The 13747-nt window shown below is 38.0% G+C and overlaps 1 protein-coding gene across 5 annotated transcripts; it reads left to right on the top strand.

The window, feature by feature from the left end:
- Positions 1–260: 260 nt before the first annotated feature.
- LOC116119322 (7-dehydrocholesterol reductase-like) lies at positions 261–3260 on the top strand. Of its 5 annotated transcripts, none has more exons than XR_004126388.1 (4): positions 261–1121; positions 1299–1354; positions 2896–3007; positions 3122–3254. XR_004126388.1 is itself a non-coding variant. In XM_031405263.1 (4 exons), the coding sequence occupies exons 1-4, from the start codon at positions 909–911 to the stop codon at positions 3127–3129; spliced, it is 327 nt and encodes a 108-aa protein (XP_031261123.1). In that variant the 5' UTR covers positions 261–908; the 3' UTR covers positions 3130–3260. The 5 variants fall into 5 exon arrangements, 2 of the variants coding, with proteins under 2 accessions (XP_031261123.1, XP_031261124.1); XR_004126387.1 differs by having other exon boundaries at positions 2896–3032; XM_031405263.1 differs by having other exon boundaries at positions 2896–2945; positions 3122–3260.
- Positions 3261–13747: the final 10487 nt, after the last annotated feature.

Here is a 13747-nt window from a genome sequence, read left to right as displayed (position 1 = left end):
GCAATTATTTACTTTTTTATTTATTTGAAGACGACGGAAAATAATAGTTAAATGAGAAAAAGAGAAATGCTGATTACTAGAGATATGCTGTTGTCATGTCAAATTGGCATGGTTGACTTTGTTGACTTCCTCTCAAAGCTAAGAATAGTTAATGTGGAGAAAAGAGTGCTTCTTTTTGCTGTAATTTATGTGAATTTTCGATTAATATTTTGAGGCAATTGGTTGCTTTGCTGGTTCAAGTTTATATTCCATTAGATGTTATGATTATCACTATCTGTTTAGCAATGGTGTTTGAGCTTTTACATTGGCTTTGAGAGGAATATGGATTGATTCGTGGCTTGATATTCCTTTGCTTTTCATGTTTTCATTTGAATGTCATGTTATGGATCGGGTTATTGATCCTTTGTTTGAATTTCTGATATATTTAGGAAATGAATGGAAAAAGATATTTAAATTTGAAACTTTTTAATAACATGGTCTACATTATGTCATTGCTGCTCTGTTTGATTTTTGAGAAAATGAAGAAACAAGCATTTTACAATGTGTTTAGGTTGTACCCTGTTTCTTTACTTCGAGATTCAAAGAACTCCTTAGTTTTTAAAAATTGCCATTCAAATATGAATAGAAACGGCAGAATTTTGTCCCATCTGTCTTATTTTATTTTGTTTTTTTGTCTTATTTTTGTGTTATCTGACTGATTGAGTAAAGGAAAAGATTGAGGCAACCATTGAACAATTATTGGTTCGACACAGATGTTTTCATGATTTTTTTTATATTAACTAGAATTATTTTGTTCATGTATTGTCTAACCTGGGTGATAAGTTAGTATCTATTCTTGTAAATTTTAGCTTAACATATTGAAGACAATATCATGGTTAGACTTTGTTACTATATCCAGATGGTATTCGATGGTGCATGCCGATGGGTCTATTATCCAGACCTTTGATTACTTGAGGCAACATGGGCTGCAAGGATTTGTAGACATATGGCCAAGACCCACTGTTATCGCTTGGAAAATAATTGCTTGTTATGCAGCATTTGAGGCTGCCCTTCTGCTTCTTCTGCCTAGAAAAAGGGTTGAAGGCCCAATATCTCCTGCTGGGAACCAACCTGTTTACAAGGTTTCTTTGCTTGATATCATCTTCTCCAGAATGCCTTAATATATACTTGTTTGTTGGTAATTTTTGGTGGACTGTTAGGATTTAATTTTCATTAACTCAAAATCAAAGAAATTTCTTCTACTTAATCATGTTGCTTGCATTTATTGTATTGCTTACTTTTTTTGTTGATTGGTGCAGGCAAATGGTGTGGCAGCGTACGCAGTGACACTATCAACCTATCTAAGCCTTTGGTGGTAAAGGATTTCTCCATCAACTTTTTTTATGAAGTTGCAAAATGCTTTAGAACTATGAATTTGATGTTGTTAGAAGGGTTGTTCTGAGTGGAAGCTTTCCCTTTGGCTGCTTGTGAGTTGCTACACACCATCAATGATGTCTATATCAATTTTTTTCTTTTATTTTTTTTAAATTTACTCAGCCAAGATATTCACTGCTGTCATGCGCCAGTTAATCAAAGACTTGAGACAAATTAAACTTTTAGATTCTTCAGTCTTGTTTCTTTTACAAGAATTGTCATTTTTGTTTGTTGTGTCTATTAAAGGACTCTTCTTGGTACTGTTTATAGGATTGCTTGCTGGTTTCTTGAAATTTGTTTCCTTTTTCTGTTCGATATGAGCGGTATCTTGGGTGTTTCTCCTGAAATTAGAAGCAAAATTGATGAATTGGTGTCTCGCTGTTGGAATATACAAATCCAATTTGTCTGGTATCTCATTGTATTTGATTTGAAACTAAAAATATGAGTAATTTGAACCCTCTTATCAATTAGGTACCTCTTTTCCCATATTCAGTATTGCACCATTTTATGTTTTAACTTTCATAGTCTGACTAGAACTCAATGGTTTATCGTTTATCGTGTTTAACTTCTATTTACTTGTATTTTGCAGTTGCATGGCTCTTTAGTTAGAAACATGCCAACGAGTTAGTAACTGTTGTAGCCTGCCTTTCCCTTACAACTGTGTGATTTACCTACTTCTGGTTTTGGTTTTAGTCACTTGCATCGAATATCATCAAGTGCAATTGGTTTATGCTTTCATTGTGTTCATTTTCAGGTTCGGCATATTCAATCCCACAATTGTTTAAGATCATTTGGGAGAAATATCTTTGCACTTATTTTTGGAAGCCTCATCTTTTGTGTTTTCTCATACATTAAAGTGAGGATTTAAATTTAAGCTTGCCATAATATTATTTATTCACAGATTACAGTGTTTCAATTTATATTTGACACTGATGCTTTATGTCTACGGGGGTCATTTATGTTTTCTTTAAAAAAGAACCTGAAAAAATCATATTGCACGATAACTTTCATATGGTGCTAAATGTTTGATTGGCCATGTAAGCATTAATGGAAGTTTAGGCTAAGCTTGTATTTTTTTATCTCTATTCTTGACAGTATTATAACTTTATTTAGAGTTATACTCAAACCCTTTTTTTTACTCAAACCTTCTTATTCATGGCCTAGGTTAAGGACCTGTGTATTGTGCTAACATGATTCCATGGAGTTTTAAACTACAGTTTACATTTGGAAGTCTTGTAGCATAATTGCATAATTGTTCCACAAAATAATTAAAGGTCTCTAGAATATGCTACCATTTAATATCTGAAATATAAATGCATCTGATTGATAGCTTTATGGCTTTTAGGTGGCGTTTTTAACTCAATGCTAGGTCATTGAGTTAATACCAACTTTACAATGTTTCGACAAACAAACTTGAGCATCAGAGGGTTCTCGCCAATGGCAACACCACTAGCCTCCTTTGACTTCATTGTTGTCTTGTAGGTCCAAGTCCACATCATTTGAACGAGCTGAGACCAAGTCCGCAGAATCCAGTGAGTGAAAAGACCATTTTCCTGGTTGACCAAAAGCAAGGGTCAACAATAATCGTTTAAAGATGATCAACCATGACTTTTTTCAATGTATGCCTTCTCTTAAAGTCTTGAAGCTGTCACATAATATTGGTCTGACTAACCCGCCGTTTGGAATTGCAAAATTATTTTTTTTGCAGCATCTTGATCTATCAGCTACTATCATAGAGAAGTTACCAATAGAGTTAAAAGCCCTGGTAAATCTTAAATGGTTGGACTTGGATTATTCTTGGGACCTGCATAAAATTCCACATCAGCTAATATCTCATTTTTTGAAGATTAATGTGTTGAGAATGTTGCATTGTGGTTATGGTTATTCTCCATCTGGTCAAGCAATAACAGAAGATACTGTTTTATACAGTGGTGGTGAATTATTGTTGGAGGAATTGCTCAACTTAAAATATTTAAATGTGTGGAGCATCTTCTTTAGAAGTTCCAGTGCTCTCGGAAAATTTTTGAGGTCCGCTAAGTTGCAGATTTCTACTCAATTTCTATGCCTTCACTGCTTTGATGATTCAAAGTCGCTCAATGTCTTAGCTTTANACAAAATAGAATGATGCAGAGATGATATCTGAACAAATGCTTCCAGCGTATGAACCTCAAGCACTATCAAACTCCTCCAACCCCCCGTAAAGAAAAGAACATCAAACAAATAACAAATAAGGATTGAATAGACACCTAATGCATATCCATTCAATTAGAATAGCCTACTTAAACAAAATTGTATAGAGGCCCCTCCATGATCATTAATAGAAAAATAAAGGGATATTTTAATCAATAAAAAAAAAAGGCATGCATAATTTCTTCCCACTTGATAAAATGGGCTTGACTCACTCCCAAAAGCTAGCTCAAGGGAGGGGGGAGCTCAATCACTTATATACACTATAACAACCCACTATTGGGGCGATGTGGGACAAATTCAACTTCTAACACCCTCCCTCATGCTCGGCGTGCAAGCCCAGAATCCAAACCCAAACGTGGCTCTGATACCATGATAAAGTGGGTTTGGGTAGAACTCACTCCCAAAAGCTAGTTCAAGGGAGGAGTGAGCTCAATCACTTATAATACACTATAACAGCCCACTATTGAGACGATGTGGGACAAATTCAACTTTTAACACCACTGAAGAGCAAAAGAATTAGCAACTATACCAAAATGCTAAGAGCAGACAAGTTAAGTAGCAATTTAATCAAAATCCATCAAGTCATAATAATAATAATAATAACATACTAAAGGAAAACCAAAGAGTTGAGCCACAATAGGCAGACTTAATTAAATTTATTAAGAATAATCTATTAATAAACTCCATCCAAACATGCAAAACAACCTTCTTGACAGTTATCTCCAAACTCATTGTGACATACAAAATGAACAGGTTCAGATCAAAACATGAAGGACTCCAGCTTTTTAAAAAAATTCTTACTCTAAGATTGCATGCAAGGTTACAATGCTGGATGCCTACAATGATTACTTTTCATTGATCATCCTGACATAATTCTTCCTATCACAAATGCTTCAAGATTTTCATCAGGTTTAAGAACATAGAAGTTGAAAATTGTCCAAAACATTAGCAAATCCACAAAAAACAGAATTCCTGAGCACAATATTAATGTTACCAGGTTCTCCTCGTTGTCATACTGATAGAACCTGACCTGCAAAAAACTACTAACAACACCAACAAACAATTCCACAACACATAACCAACACTCACAATCAATAAGAAAATACTCAGTTGTATTAATAACCAAACAGAACCTTACAACCAGTGCAAATACAACCAGTAGCCAGGTTCAATCAGTACTCAATACGCAAACAACTGGAAAACACAGCAAGTACTCTAAGAAAATGGTAAACTAAAGGCATGACTTCGAGGGTTAGTCACCTCCCTTCCAATTTACTTTTGCCTTTCCCATCCCTCTTTCTCTCCCCTCTTTGTTTTTATTCTCTCCTGGCACCTTTTGTGCTCCTAACCGAATTCCCCTACATCCACTCCTATCAAGCCATCTGTCATTTGTAACAAACTCAACCTTTTACGCACAAATGTCAACAATTATTCCTCTGCTTTTTACCCGTGCTCTTCCTACGGTGTACCAGCCCTCTTGGTTGTTCATCATTACCCTCCCCAAGGAGAACCACCTTGTCCTCAAGGTGGAAAGAAGGAAATTGGTAATGAATAATGTCAAAATCCTCCCATGTGTTTTCATAGGACGGTAAGCCTTTCCATTGAATCAGCACCTCCCGCTGTCCATTCAGAAGATTCCTTTTTTTGAGGACTGCTTCAGGTTCCAGTTGTAACACTAAATCCTCGTTGAGGGTTGTCGGTAGAGGTTGACTATTGGGAATTGGGAACGTTGCTTTCTCTAGTTGCGAAACATGAAAAATGTCGTGAATACGAGCTGAAGAAGGTAGGGCCAGCCTGTATGCCACAATCCCAATTTTGTCCGTGATTACAAAAGGACCGTAAAACCGTGGGCTCAATTTTTCATTATACCGACGGGCTAAAGAGCATAACCTGTATGGTTGTAACTTCAAATAGACAGAGTCTCCTACCTCAAATGTAACCTCTCGGCGATGGCGATCAGCATACACTTTCATGCGGTTTTAAGCCTTGAGAAGATTTGCCTTTAACTCCTCAATAATATGGTTTCGTTGCTGAAGTTGCTGGTCAACTTCGTCAACTGGAGAGGTATGGTCCATATAGCGTACTGTTGGTGGTTCACAGCCATAGAGAGGCTTAAATGGACACATTCCCGTGGAGCTATGATAAGTGGTGTTGAACCAAAATTCTGCCCATGGAACCCATTTTGGCCACTATTGTGGGTGGCTATTAACAAAGCATCAGAGGTACATCTCTAAGCAGCGGTTTACAACTTCTGTTTGACCATCCGTTTGCGGATGGTAGGCTAAACTCTTGTGTAAATGTGTCCCGGACTGTTTGAATAATTCAACCCAAAAATTGCTCATGAAAATTCTATCTCGATCTGAAACAATGCTCCGGGTAAACCCATGCAACCGAACTACTTCTTTGATAAATAGATCCGCTACCACTTTGGCTGTGTACGGGTGTTTAAGGGTGACAAAATAGCTGTATTTTGTCAAACGATCAACCAGGACCAGAATAGTATCAACCCCATTCGCTTTGGGCAGCCCCATAATGAAATCCATAGAGACATCATCCCACACCTGATTAGGGATAGGTAATGGTTGAAGCAAACCTGCTGGACTTAATGCGTCATGTTTATTTTGTGGACAAACGCGGCAAGCAGCTACAAATTCGTTGATATCTTTCTTCATTCCCTCACAAAACACCACATTTGAGATCCGCTTATACGATCGAAAAAATCCAGAATGGCACCCAATGGGTGAAGTATGAAATTCTTGGAGTATCTTTTGGATGTGAGGTCCTGATTTAGGCAACACTAACCTGTTATGGTATAGCAGATGGCGTCCCACCAATCTGAAAAGAGGATGGCTGTTAGGGTCAATTAGTAGCTGTTGTATTATCCCACGTAATTTGCCATCTTGCTGGATTGCATCTTCTAATCTGTCTAGTCCAGAAAAACAACCCACAGACAGAGCATGATGCTTGACCATATCAGGCATCCTGGAAAGAGCGTCTGCTGCTTTGTTTTATGGCCCAGGATTATATTGGATACTAAAATCTAGTCCCAACAGTTTTATAACCCATTTCTACTGACTTTTACTTAATAGTTTCTGGTCTGTTAAGAAATAGAGACTCCACTGATCTGTCTGGATAACAAAATGTCTTCCCAAGAGGTAATGGCGCCACTTTTGTACAGCCAATACTACCGCCATTAATTCCCGCTCATAGACAGATTTCAGTTTAGAATTGAGAGACAACCCTTTGCTGAGAAATGCGATAGGCCGCCCTTCTTGCATCAATACAGCCCCTAACCCGCTGCTCGAAGCATCGATGTCTATAATAAATTCTTAAGCAAAATTTGGCATCCGTAGGACAGGGACACTGGTCATGATTCTTTTTAACTCTTCGAAAGCCCGTTGAGCTGCTGTATTCCACACAAAAGAATCCTTCTTCAATAGGGCAGTGAGTGGAAGAGCTATTTTACCGTAATCGCGCACAAAGCGGCAATAGTATGCTGTCAGCCCAAGAATCCTCTGAGTGCCCTGATGTCCTTTGGTTCTGGCCATTTAGTCATGCTGTCTATCTTTGAGGGATCCATGGCCACACCCTTAGATGACACTACATGTCCCAAATATTCTAACTGTAGTTATCCAAATTGACATTTCTTCTGATTTACCACCAGTTGATTCTCCAATAATACCTGCAAAATAATGCTTAAATGCTTTGCATGTTCGTCCATCTCCCTACTGTAAATCAGTATATCGTCAAAGAATAACAATAAAAATTTTCTTAAATAAGGCCTGAATACATCATTCATGACTACTTGAAAGGACCCCGGTGCATTGGTAAGGCCAAAAGGCATTACGAGAAATTCATAGTGCCCTTCGTGTGTTCGAAAGGAAGTCTTGTGTGTGTCTTCTGGTTTCACTCAGATTTGATGATATCCGGATTTCAAATCAAGTTTAGAAAACACCGTTGCCCTTTCTAACTCATCAAACAATTCGTCGATAGCGGGGATCAAAAATTTATCCGGAATTGTCACTTTGTTAACTACCTGATAGTCTACATAGAATCGCCACCCTCCATCCTTCTTTTTCACCAATAAAACAGGGCTGGAGAACAGACTGATGCTCGACTTTATAATTCCTGAAGTCAACATTTCCTTGACAATACGCTCTATTTCATTTTTCTGATAATAAGGATACCGGTATGGCCCGAGGTTTGGTGGTTGTGCACCTAGAACTAACTGAATGGCATGATCTTTTGGCCGGACAGGTGGTAACCTCGGAAGAGGCTCAAAGACTCTGTTAAACTTTCCCAAAACATGCAGCAGTCTCTCATCGATACTCCCAATCTTTTCACACTAAGTCTGTATCTGCCCAAACTCTATCAAACAGCCATGTCCTTCATTCTGCAATGCCTTAATGATCGCTTTGAGGGATACCATGGTTTTGCTAAGCAACAGATCCCCGTACAGACAAACTGTCTAGTTTCCCAATGTGAACCTCATAGTTTGTTTCCTCTAATCCGTAAGGGTCTCGCCTAAAGTCTCAAGCCAAGCAATACCAAGAACTAGATCAGAACTGCTCATATCAAATGGGAAAAATTTTTGCACAATCGTCACCCTCTGTAATTCCATACACACATCCCGACATTCTCCTTCACATCTCACACTATACCCATCGCCTACTCTGACCCCAAAACACTGCGTCCCTACCACTAGAATTCTCAATCGTTCTACCACCGTTGAACTAATAAAATTGTGGGAAGCCCCACTATCAATTAACACAATCACTTACTTACCTTGGATTCTTCCCTTGAGCTTCATTGTCTTCAGACCTTGGATCCCCACCACTGAACTAAGAGAAAGCTCCACATTTTCCTGCTGTAGCTCTATTCCCGTTTCAACAGTATCTCCAGTCCCAATCAGATCTGAATAATCTTTCTCGTCATCAATCAAAATGATTTGAAATTGTTTCTCCCCACATTTGTGCCCAATCGAATATTTCCCATCGCACCTCAAGCAAATCCCTTTCTCTCTTTTCCTCTAGATCTTCGCATCTGTCATTTGACGGAAGGGAAAGTCTCGCCGTTGGAAGTTCTAACATTCAAACGGCCGGAAAGATGTCGTCGATTGATCGCAAGTGGAAAGGTTGGTCGACGAGCCTTGCATGGAGGATTCTGGTGATCGACGATTGAAATGGGGCATGAAATTGGTTTTTAGGGATTCAGTTGAATTGGGAAATTTTAGATTAACTGGGTTATGTTCAAATCAGGTCAGGCTAGTCGGGTTATGTTCAAACCGGGTCGCACTCTTGGATCCTTGGTTGTTAGACCCATAAGACAGCCCAGACCCAACTGTGCGTGAGGTCTTGTGGGCTCCCACTTGGGCTTCTTCTAAAGCCCGATTTCTATCTTCTATTCGTTGGGCCAATTCCATTATTTGGGTTAAAGAATTTCGTTAGGCCAATCTAACTTCAGCCCTAATCTCCACCTTTAGCCCATTCACAAAAGCAGCCTGCAATATTTCTTCTTTCTCCCCAACCAACAACGTTGCTACTGCTTCAAATTGGTGACGAAACTCCATGACTGAACCGTTTTGCTTTACTGCCATTAAGGATTCATATGGGTTAAGTTCTTGTGATCCACTAAAACGTTGCAATAGTGCTAACTTAAACATGGCCCACGAACTTGTCGGATTTTTGGATTCAGTCCACTAGAACTAGTTTATAGCTTCACCTTCCATACAAATGGCTCCGCCATTAATTTTCCTTCCTCCGATATCCCATTGAGCTGAAGTAACGCTCTACTCTAAAGATCCACCCATAAGGATCTTCACCAGAAAATATCAGCATCTCCAATTTTCGTCCCCCCATTTCACTGCAGCTGCGGCCACTATTCCTAACCCACTGGCTCCGTTTGGGTTTTCTTCTTGGTGAGATTGTACATTCTCCCTTAATCGCATCTCTGCACTACCAGCTTCTTCCTCATCTTTGCATCGCACCCAAGACTGCAACTCAACTAAACATTCTCTGATGGTACCCATTTCTACTCCCAACTTTGTAATCTCTCTCTCAACATTATTCATTCTTGCATCCATCCTTGTCAAGACCATTACCCAGATGACAGGGCTCTGATACCAATTGATAGAACCTAACCTGCAAAAAACTACTAACAGCACCAACAAACAATTCCACAACACACAACCAACACTCACAATCAATAAGAAAATACTCAGTTGTATTAATAACCAAACAGAACCTTACAACCAGTAGCCAGGTTCAATCAGTACTCAATACGCAAACAACTGGAAAGCCTAGGAAACTATCTACTTAGTCATAGAATAATACAACAAAGTTCTTGTGTAGAGAACCCACAGTAGAACGATACTGTAGAAAAGAAAAATAGGCACCTTTTAGAGGTTGCCCAAGCACTTATGTTCACAATGAACGTGCCAAATTATTTGTGGGGGGAGGCAATATTAATAGCAACTTATTTGATAAATCGATTGCCTACTAAGATTTTAGAGTTTCATACTCATCTTTCCATGTTTCTTAGGACATTTCTAGATTTTAGAGCCTTAAACTCTCTACCTTTGAAAGTCTTTAGGTGTACCACCTATGTTCATGTTCACGCTTATAACAGAGACAAGTTAATCCTAGGTCCATTAAGTGTGTTTTTGTACGGTACTCTCCCACTCAACAAGGATATCAGTATTACTACCCTATAAGGAAGAAATTGTTTGTTGCTAAAGATGTGACCTTTTCTGAGTCACAACCTTATTTTCCCAAACCCTCTTTTTAGGGGGAGAACTCACGAATTGATAATGAAGATAGTGTTTGGGAAATAACATTTCCCACAAGTCAGACTCCTACATCTACTCCGAGGTCTCTTAATCAAAACTCACCTTTAATTCAAATCCAACCTCTTACTAGTCCTAATTCCATCAAAACAGAAAACACCAGTCCTAATTCCATTAGAACAGAAAAAGTTGAAAACCTTATAGCAGAAGAGAATTTTGACACTTTGACTTAGGAACATATGAAGACAGGGGGAAGTTGAAAACCTATAAGGAAGAAATTGTTTGTTGCTAAAGATGTGACCTTTTTTTAGTCACAACCTTATTTTCCCAAACCCTCGGTTCAGGGGGAGAACTCACGAATTGATAATGAAGATAGTGTTTGGGAAATACATTTCGCACAAGTCAGACTCCTACATCTAGTCAGAATCCTACATCTACTCCGAGATCTCTTAATCAAAACTCACCTTTAATTCAAATCCAACCTCTTACCAGTCCTAATTCCATCATAACAGAAAACACCAGTCCTAATTCCATTAGAACAGAAAAAGATGAAAACCTTATAGCATAAGAGAATTTTGACACTTTGACTTAGGAACATATGAAGACAGGGGGAGGTTTGACTAGGCTAAATCAACCAAGCCTCAAAGTTTATTCTCGGAAACTTGGTTATAAAGACAGTGAGAATCCTTCTGACGATCTGCATGGCCAATCATCCGAACTGAAAGAAGTCAATGAATCACAGCTTTCAGGTAAGAAAATTTTGCTTCCTAGTGAGCCTAAGTCAAATGTTGATCTTCCTATAGCTCTGAGGAAAAGGGTTAGGTCTTTTACTCTATATCCTATTTCGCATTTTGTGTACTGTGACAATCTATTGCTGATTTTTGAGTATTTGCTACTAATCTCAAACCTATAGAGGTTCCTATGCATACAGGAAGGATCACATTTTGCCTGTGACAATCTATTGCTGATTTTTGAGTATTTGCTACTATCTCACAACCATAAAGCTTCTCTAAGTCAATACGAAGCATTGGATGATCCTAAATTGGGAGAAGCTATAATGGAAGAGATGAAGGCCCTTGAAAAAAAATGGAACACGAGAATTGGTGAGCTTACCTAAGAGGAAGACTATTGTGGGCTGTAAATGGGTGTTTACGATATAATATGGGCAAATGGTTCAGTTGAGAGACATAAGGCAAGGTTGGTAGCTAACGGACTCACACAGACCAATGGAATAGATTCCAAGAAACCTTTGCCCTTGTAGCCAAGTTGAATACATTCAAGTTCTCCTTTCCTTGGCTGCAAACTTAGACTGGCCCTTGCAACAACTGGATGTAAAGAATTTTTCTTAAATGGTGAGTTGGCAGAAGAGGTGTATATGGAGTTGCCACCAAGTTTTGAAGGTAATCAGATAGGAGGAACATTTGTAAGCTAAGAAATCCTTGTATGGTTTGAAACAGTCTCCTAAGGCCTAGTTTGAAAAATTTACCATGGCTATTAGAAGTTATGGGTTCACACAAGGTCAGACTGGTCACACTTTGTTTTTCAAGATAATAGGGGTAGATTACTGTCTTAATAGTATATGTAGATGATATTATTTTTACATGAAACAATTTGGAAGAATGAAATGGTAAAAAAGGTTTTACCAGGAGTTTGAGATAAAGGATCTAGGACAGTTGAGATATTTTTTAGGGATAAGGTTGGCCAGGAGTAAGAAGGGAATCTCTGTTTCTCAAAGAAAATATGTTTTGAATCTATTAAAAGATACTGGAATGTTAGGGCGTAAGCCTGCTGAGACTCCTATAGAGCCTAATGTGAAGTTTGACCATGACAAGGAGATACACCAATTGAAAAAGGCAGGTATCAATGATTGGTTTGGGAGGCTGATATACTTGGCTCATACAAGGCTTGACATAGCCTTCTCTGTAAATGTATAAAGCCAACACATGCAGCAACCCACGGAGAGCATCTTGAAGTCGCAATTAGATCATTTAAGCTACCTAAAGATGACACTTGGAAAGGATTGGTTTTGAAAAACCAATGAAAGAAAGGTGGAAGTATTCACGGATGCAGACTAGGCAGGTTCAGTGAGTGATAGAAGATTAACTTTAGGGTATTATACCTTTGTTTGGGGAAATTGTTGACCTGAAAAGCAAGAAGCAAACTATGGTTGCAAGGAGCAGTGTAGAAGCTAAATATCAGGCAATGTTACGAGGTATTTGTGAGCTAATATGGTTAAAAGACTCTTGGCATAACTAGAATCAGAGTGAAGATCCTATGAAGCTCTACTGCTCTGTGATGACAAGGCTATTGGGATTGTGCATAATCCAATACATCAGATAAAATCAGCATGTGAGATTGATAGACACTTTATTAAGAGAAGATTGACCACAAGCTACTATGTGTTATCTATCTACCTATGAGCCAATAGACTATGGACATTCTTACAAAGGATTGTTTAGACAGAGTTTCAAAAATCTAGTTTCGAAGTTAGGAATGCTAAATTTTTTCTCACCAACTTGAGGGGAAATGTAGAAGTTCTTGATAGCATAGCAAGCGTTTCTTTAAACTTAGGATTTATCTTAATTTTATCTTTTGAATAAAGGGGTAATCCTGGACCTAAGAGTTATCAGGATATCCTAATAAAGTCTATATAACTAGACAACTGTAACCTATGCTAAAGTAAATACAATAATAAAATTATTAGTTGTTTTTCTTCCAGATTTCACATAGATTATTCAATCTTTACCAAACAACAGTAATTCAATAAAATATTAAGCTAACAAAAAACTAAGAATAATCGTTAATTACTCACTCATTCTCCAAAAGAGCTCTCTATAAGGGATTTCATACTTATACTACTATCTCTAAAAGTGATCAATTTCCTGCATAAATAGTCCAAATATCTATAGGAAAACTTTGCGAAACTAATAGAATATGATAAAGAAAATCCTAAAATCATGTGACCTGATACAAACATTTGATACACTCATGACCATGAATAATTTCAACAGACATTGGTGATGAATGAAGACTTCCAGCATAGAGAGATAGAGACAGCCAAAATTGAACATATCGATTAAAAAAAAAAAAAAAAAAACACTGGAATCTACATGCTTTTTAATGATAAACACACAAGCCTAAGTGTAAACAACGTATCTGCTAGGAGTGGTGAATTTTGTGACGTCCATCCCATCCATCAAGACTCCAAGCCAAAACCCCATGTACCGAATTCTTGTTCAAGAAGGGAAAGCAATCCTCAATCGATATTAGGCATTCAGATCATTAGGGGAAACTAAATACTGATTTTAATGCCCATAAATAAAGCATGGAGGAATCCAACCAAAAACCAATCATTACATG

Source organism: Pistacia vera, unplaced genomic scaffold, assembly GCF_008641045.1.
Source record: "Pistacia vera cultivar Batoury unplaced genomic scaffold, PisVer_v2 Contig880, whole genome shotgun sequence".
NCBI lineage: Eukaryota > Viridiplantae > Streptophyta > Magnoliopsida > Sapindales > Anacardiaceae > Pistacia > Pistacia vera.
Note: the sequence above shows the minus strand (reverse complement) of the source record. Positions and strands in the feature narration are given on the sequence as shown.

Excerpts from the sequence above, each read along its gene's own strand:
- LOC116119322 (XM_031405263.1), top strand. The coding sequence starts at position 909 with ATGGTGCATGCCGATGGGTCTATTATCCAGACCTTTGATTACTTGAGG. Across the intron at positions 1,122-1,298 it reads GGAACCAACCTGTTTACAAG|GCAAATGGTGTGGCAGCGTA; the intron begins GTTTCTTTGCTT and ends TGATTGGTGCAG. Across the intron at positions 1,355-2,895 it reads ACCTATCTAAGCCTTTGGTG|GTCCAAGTCCACATCATTTG; the intron begins GTAAAGGATTTC and ends GTTGTCTTGTAG.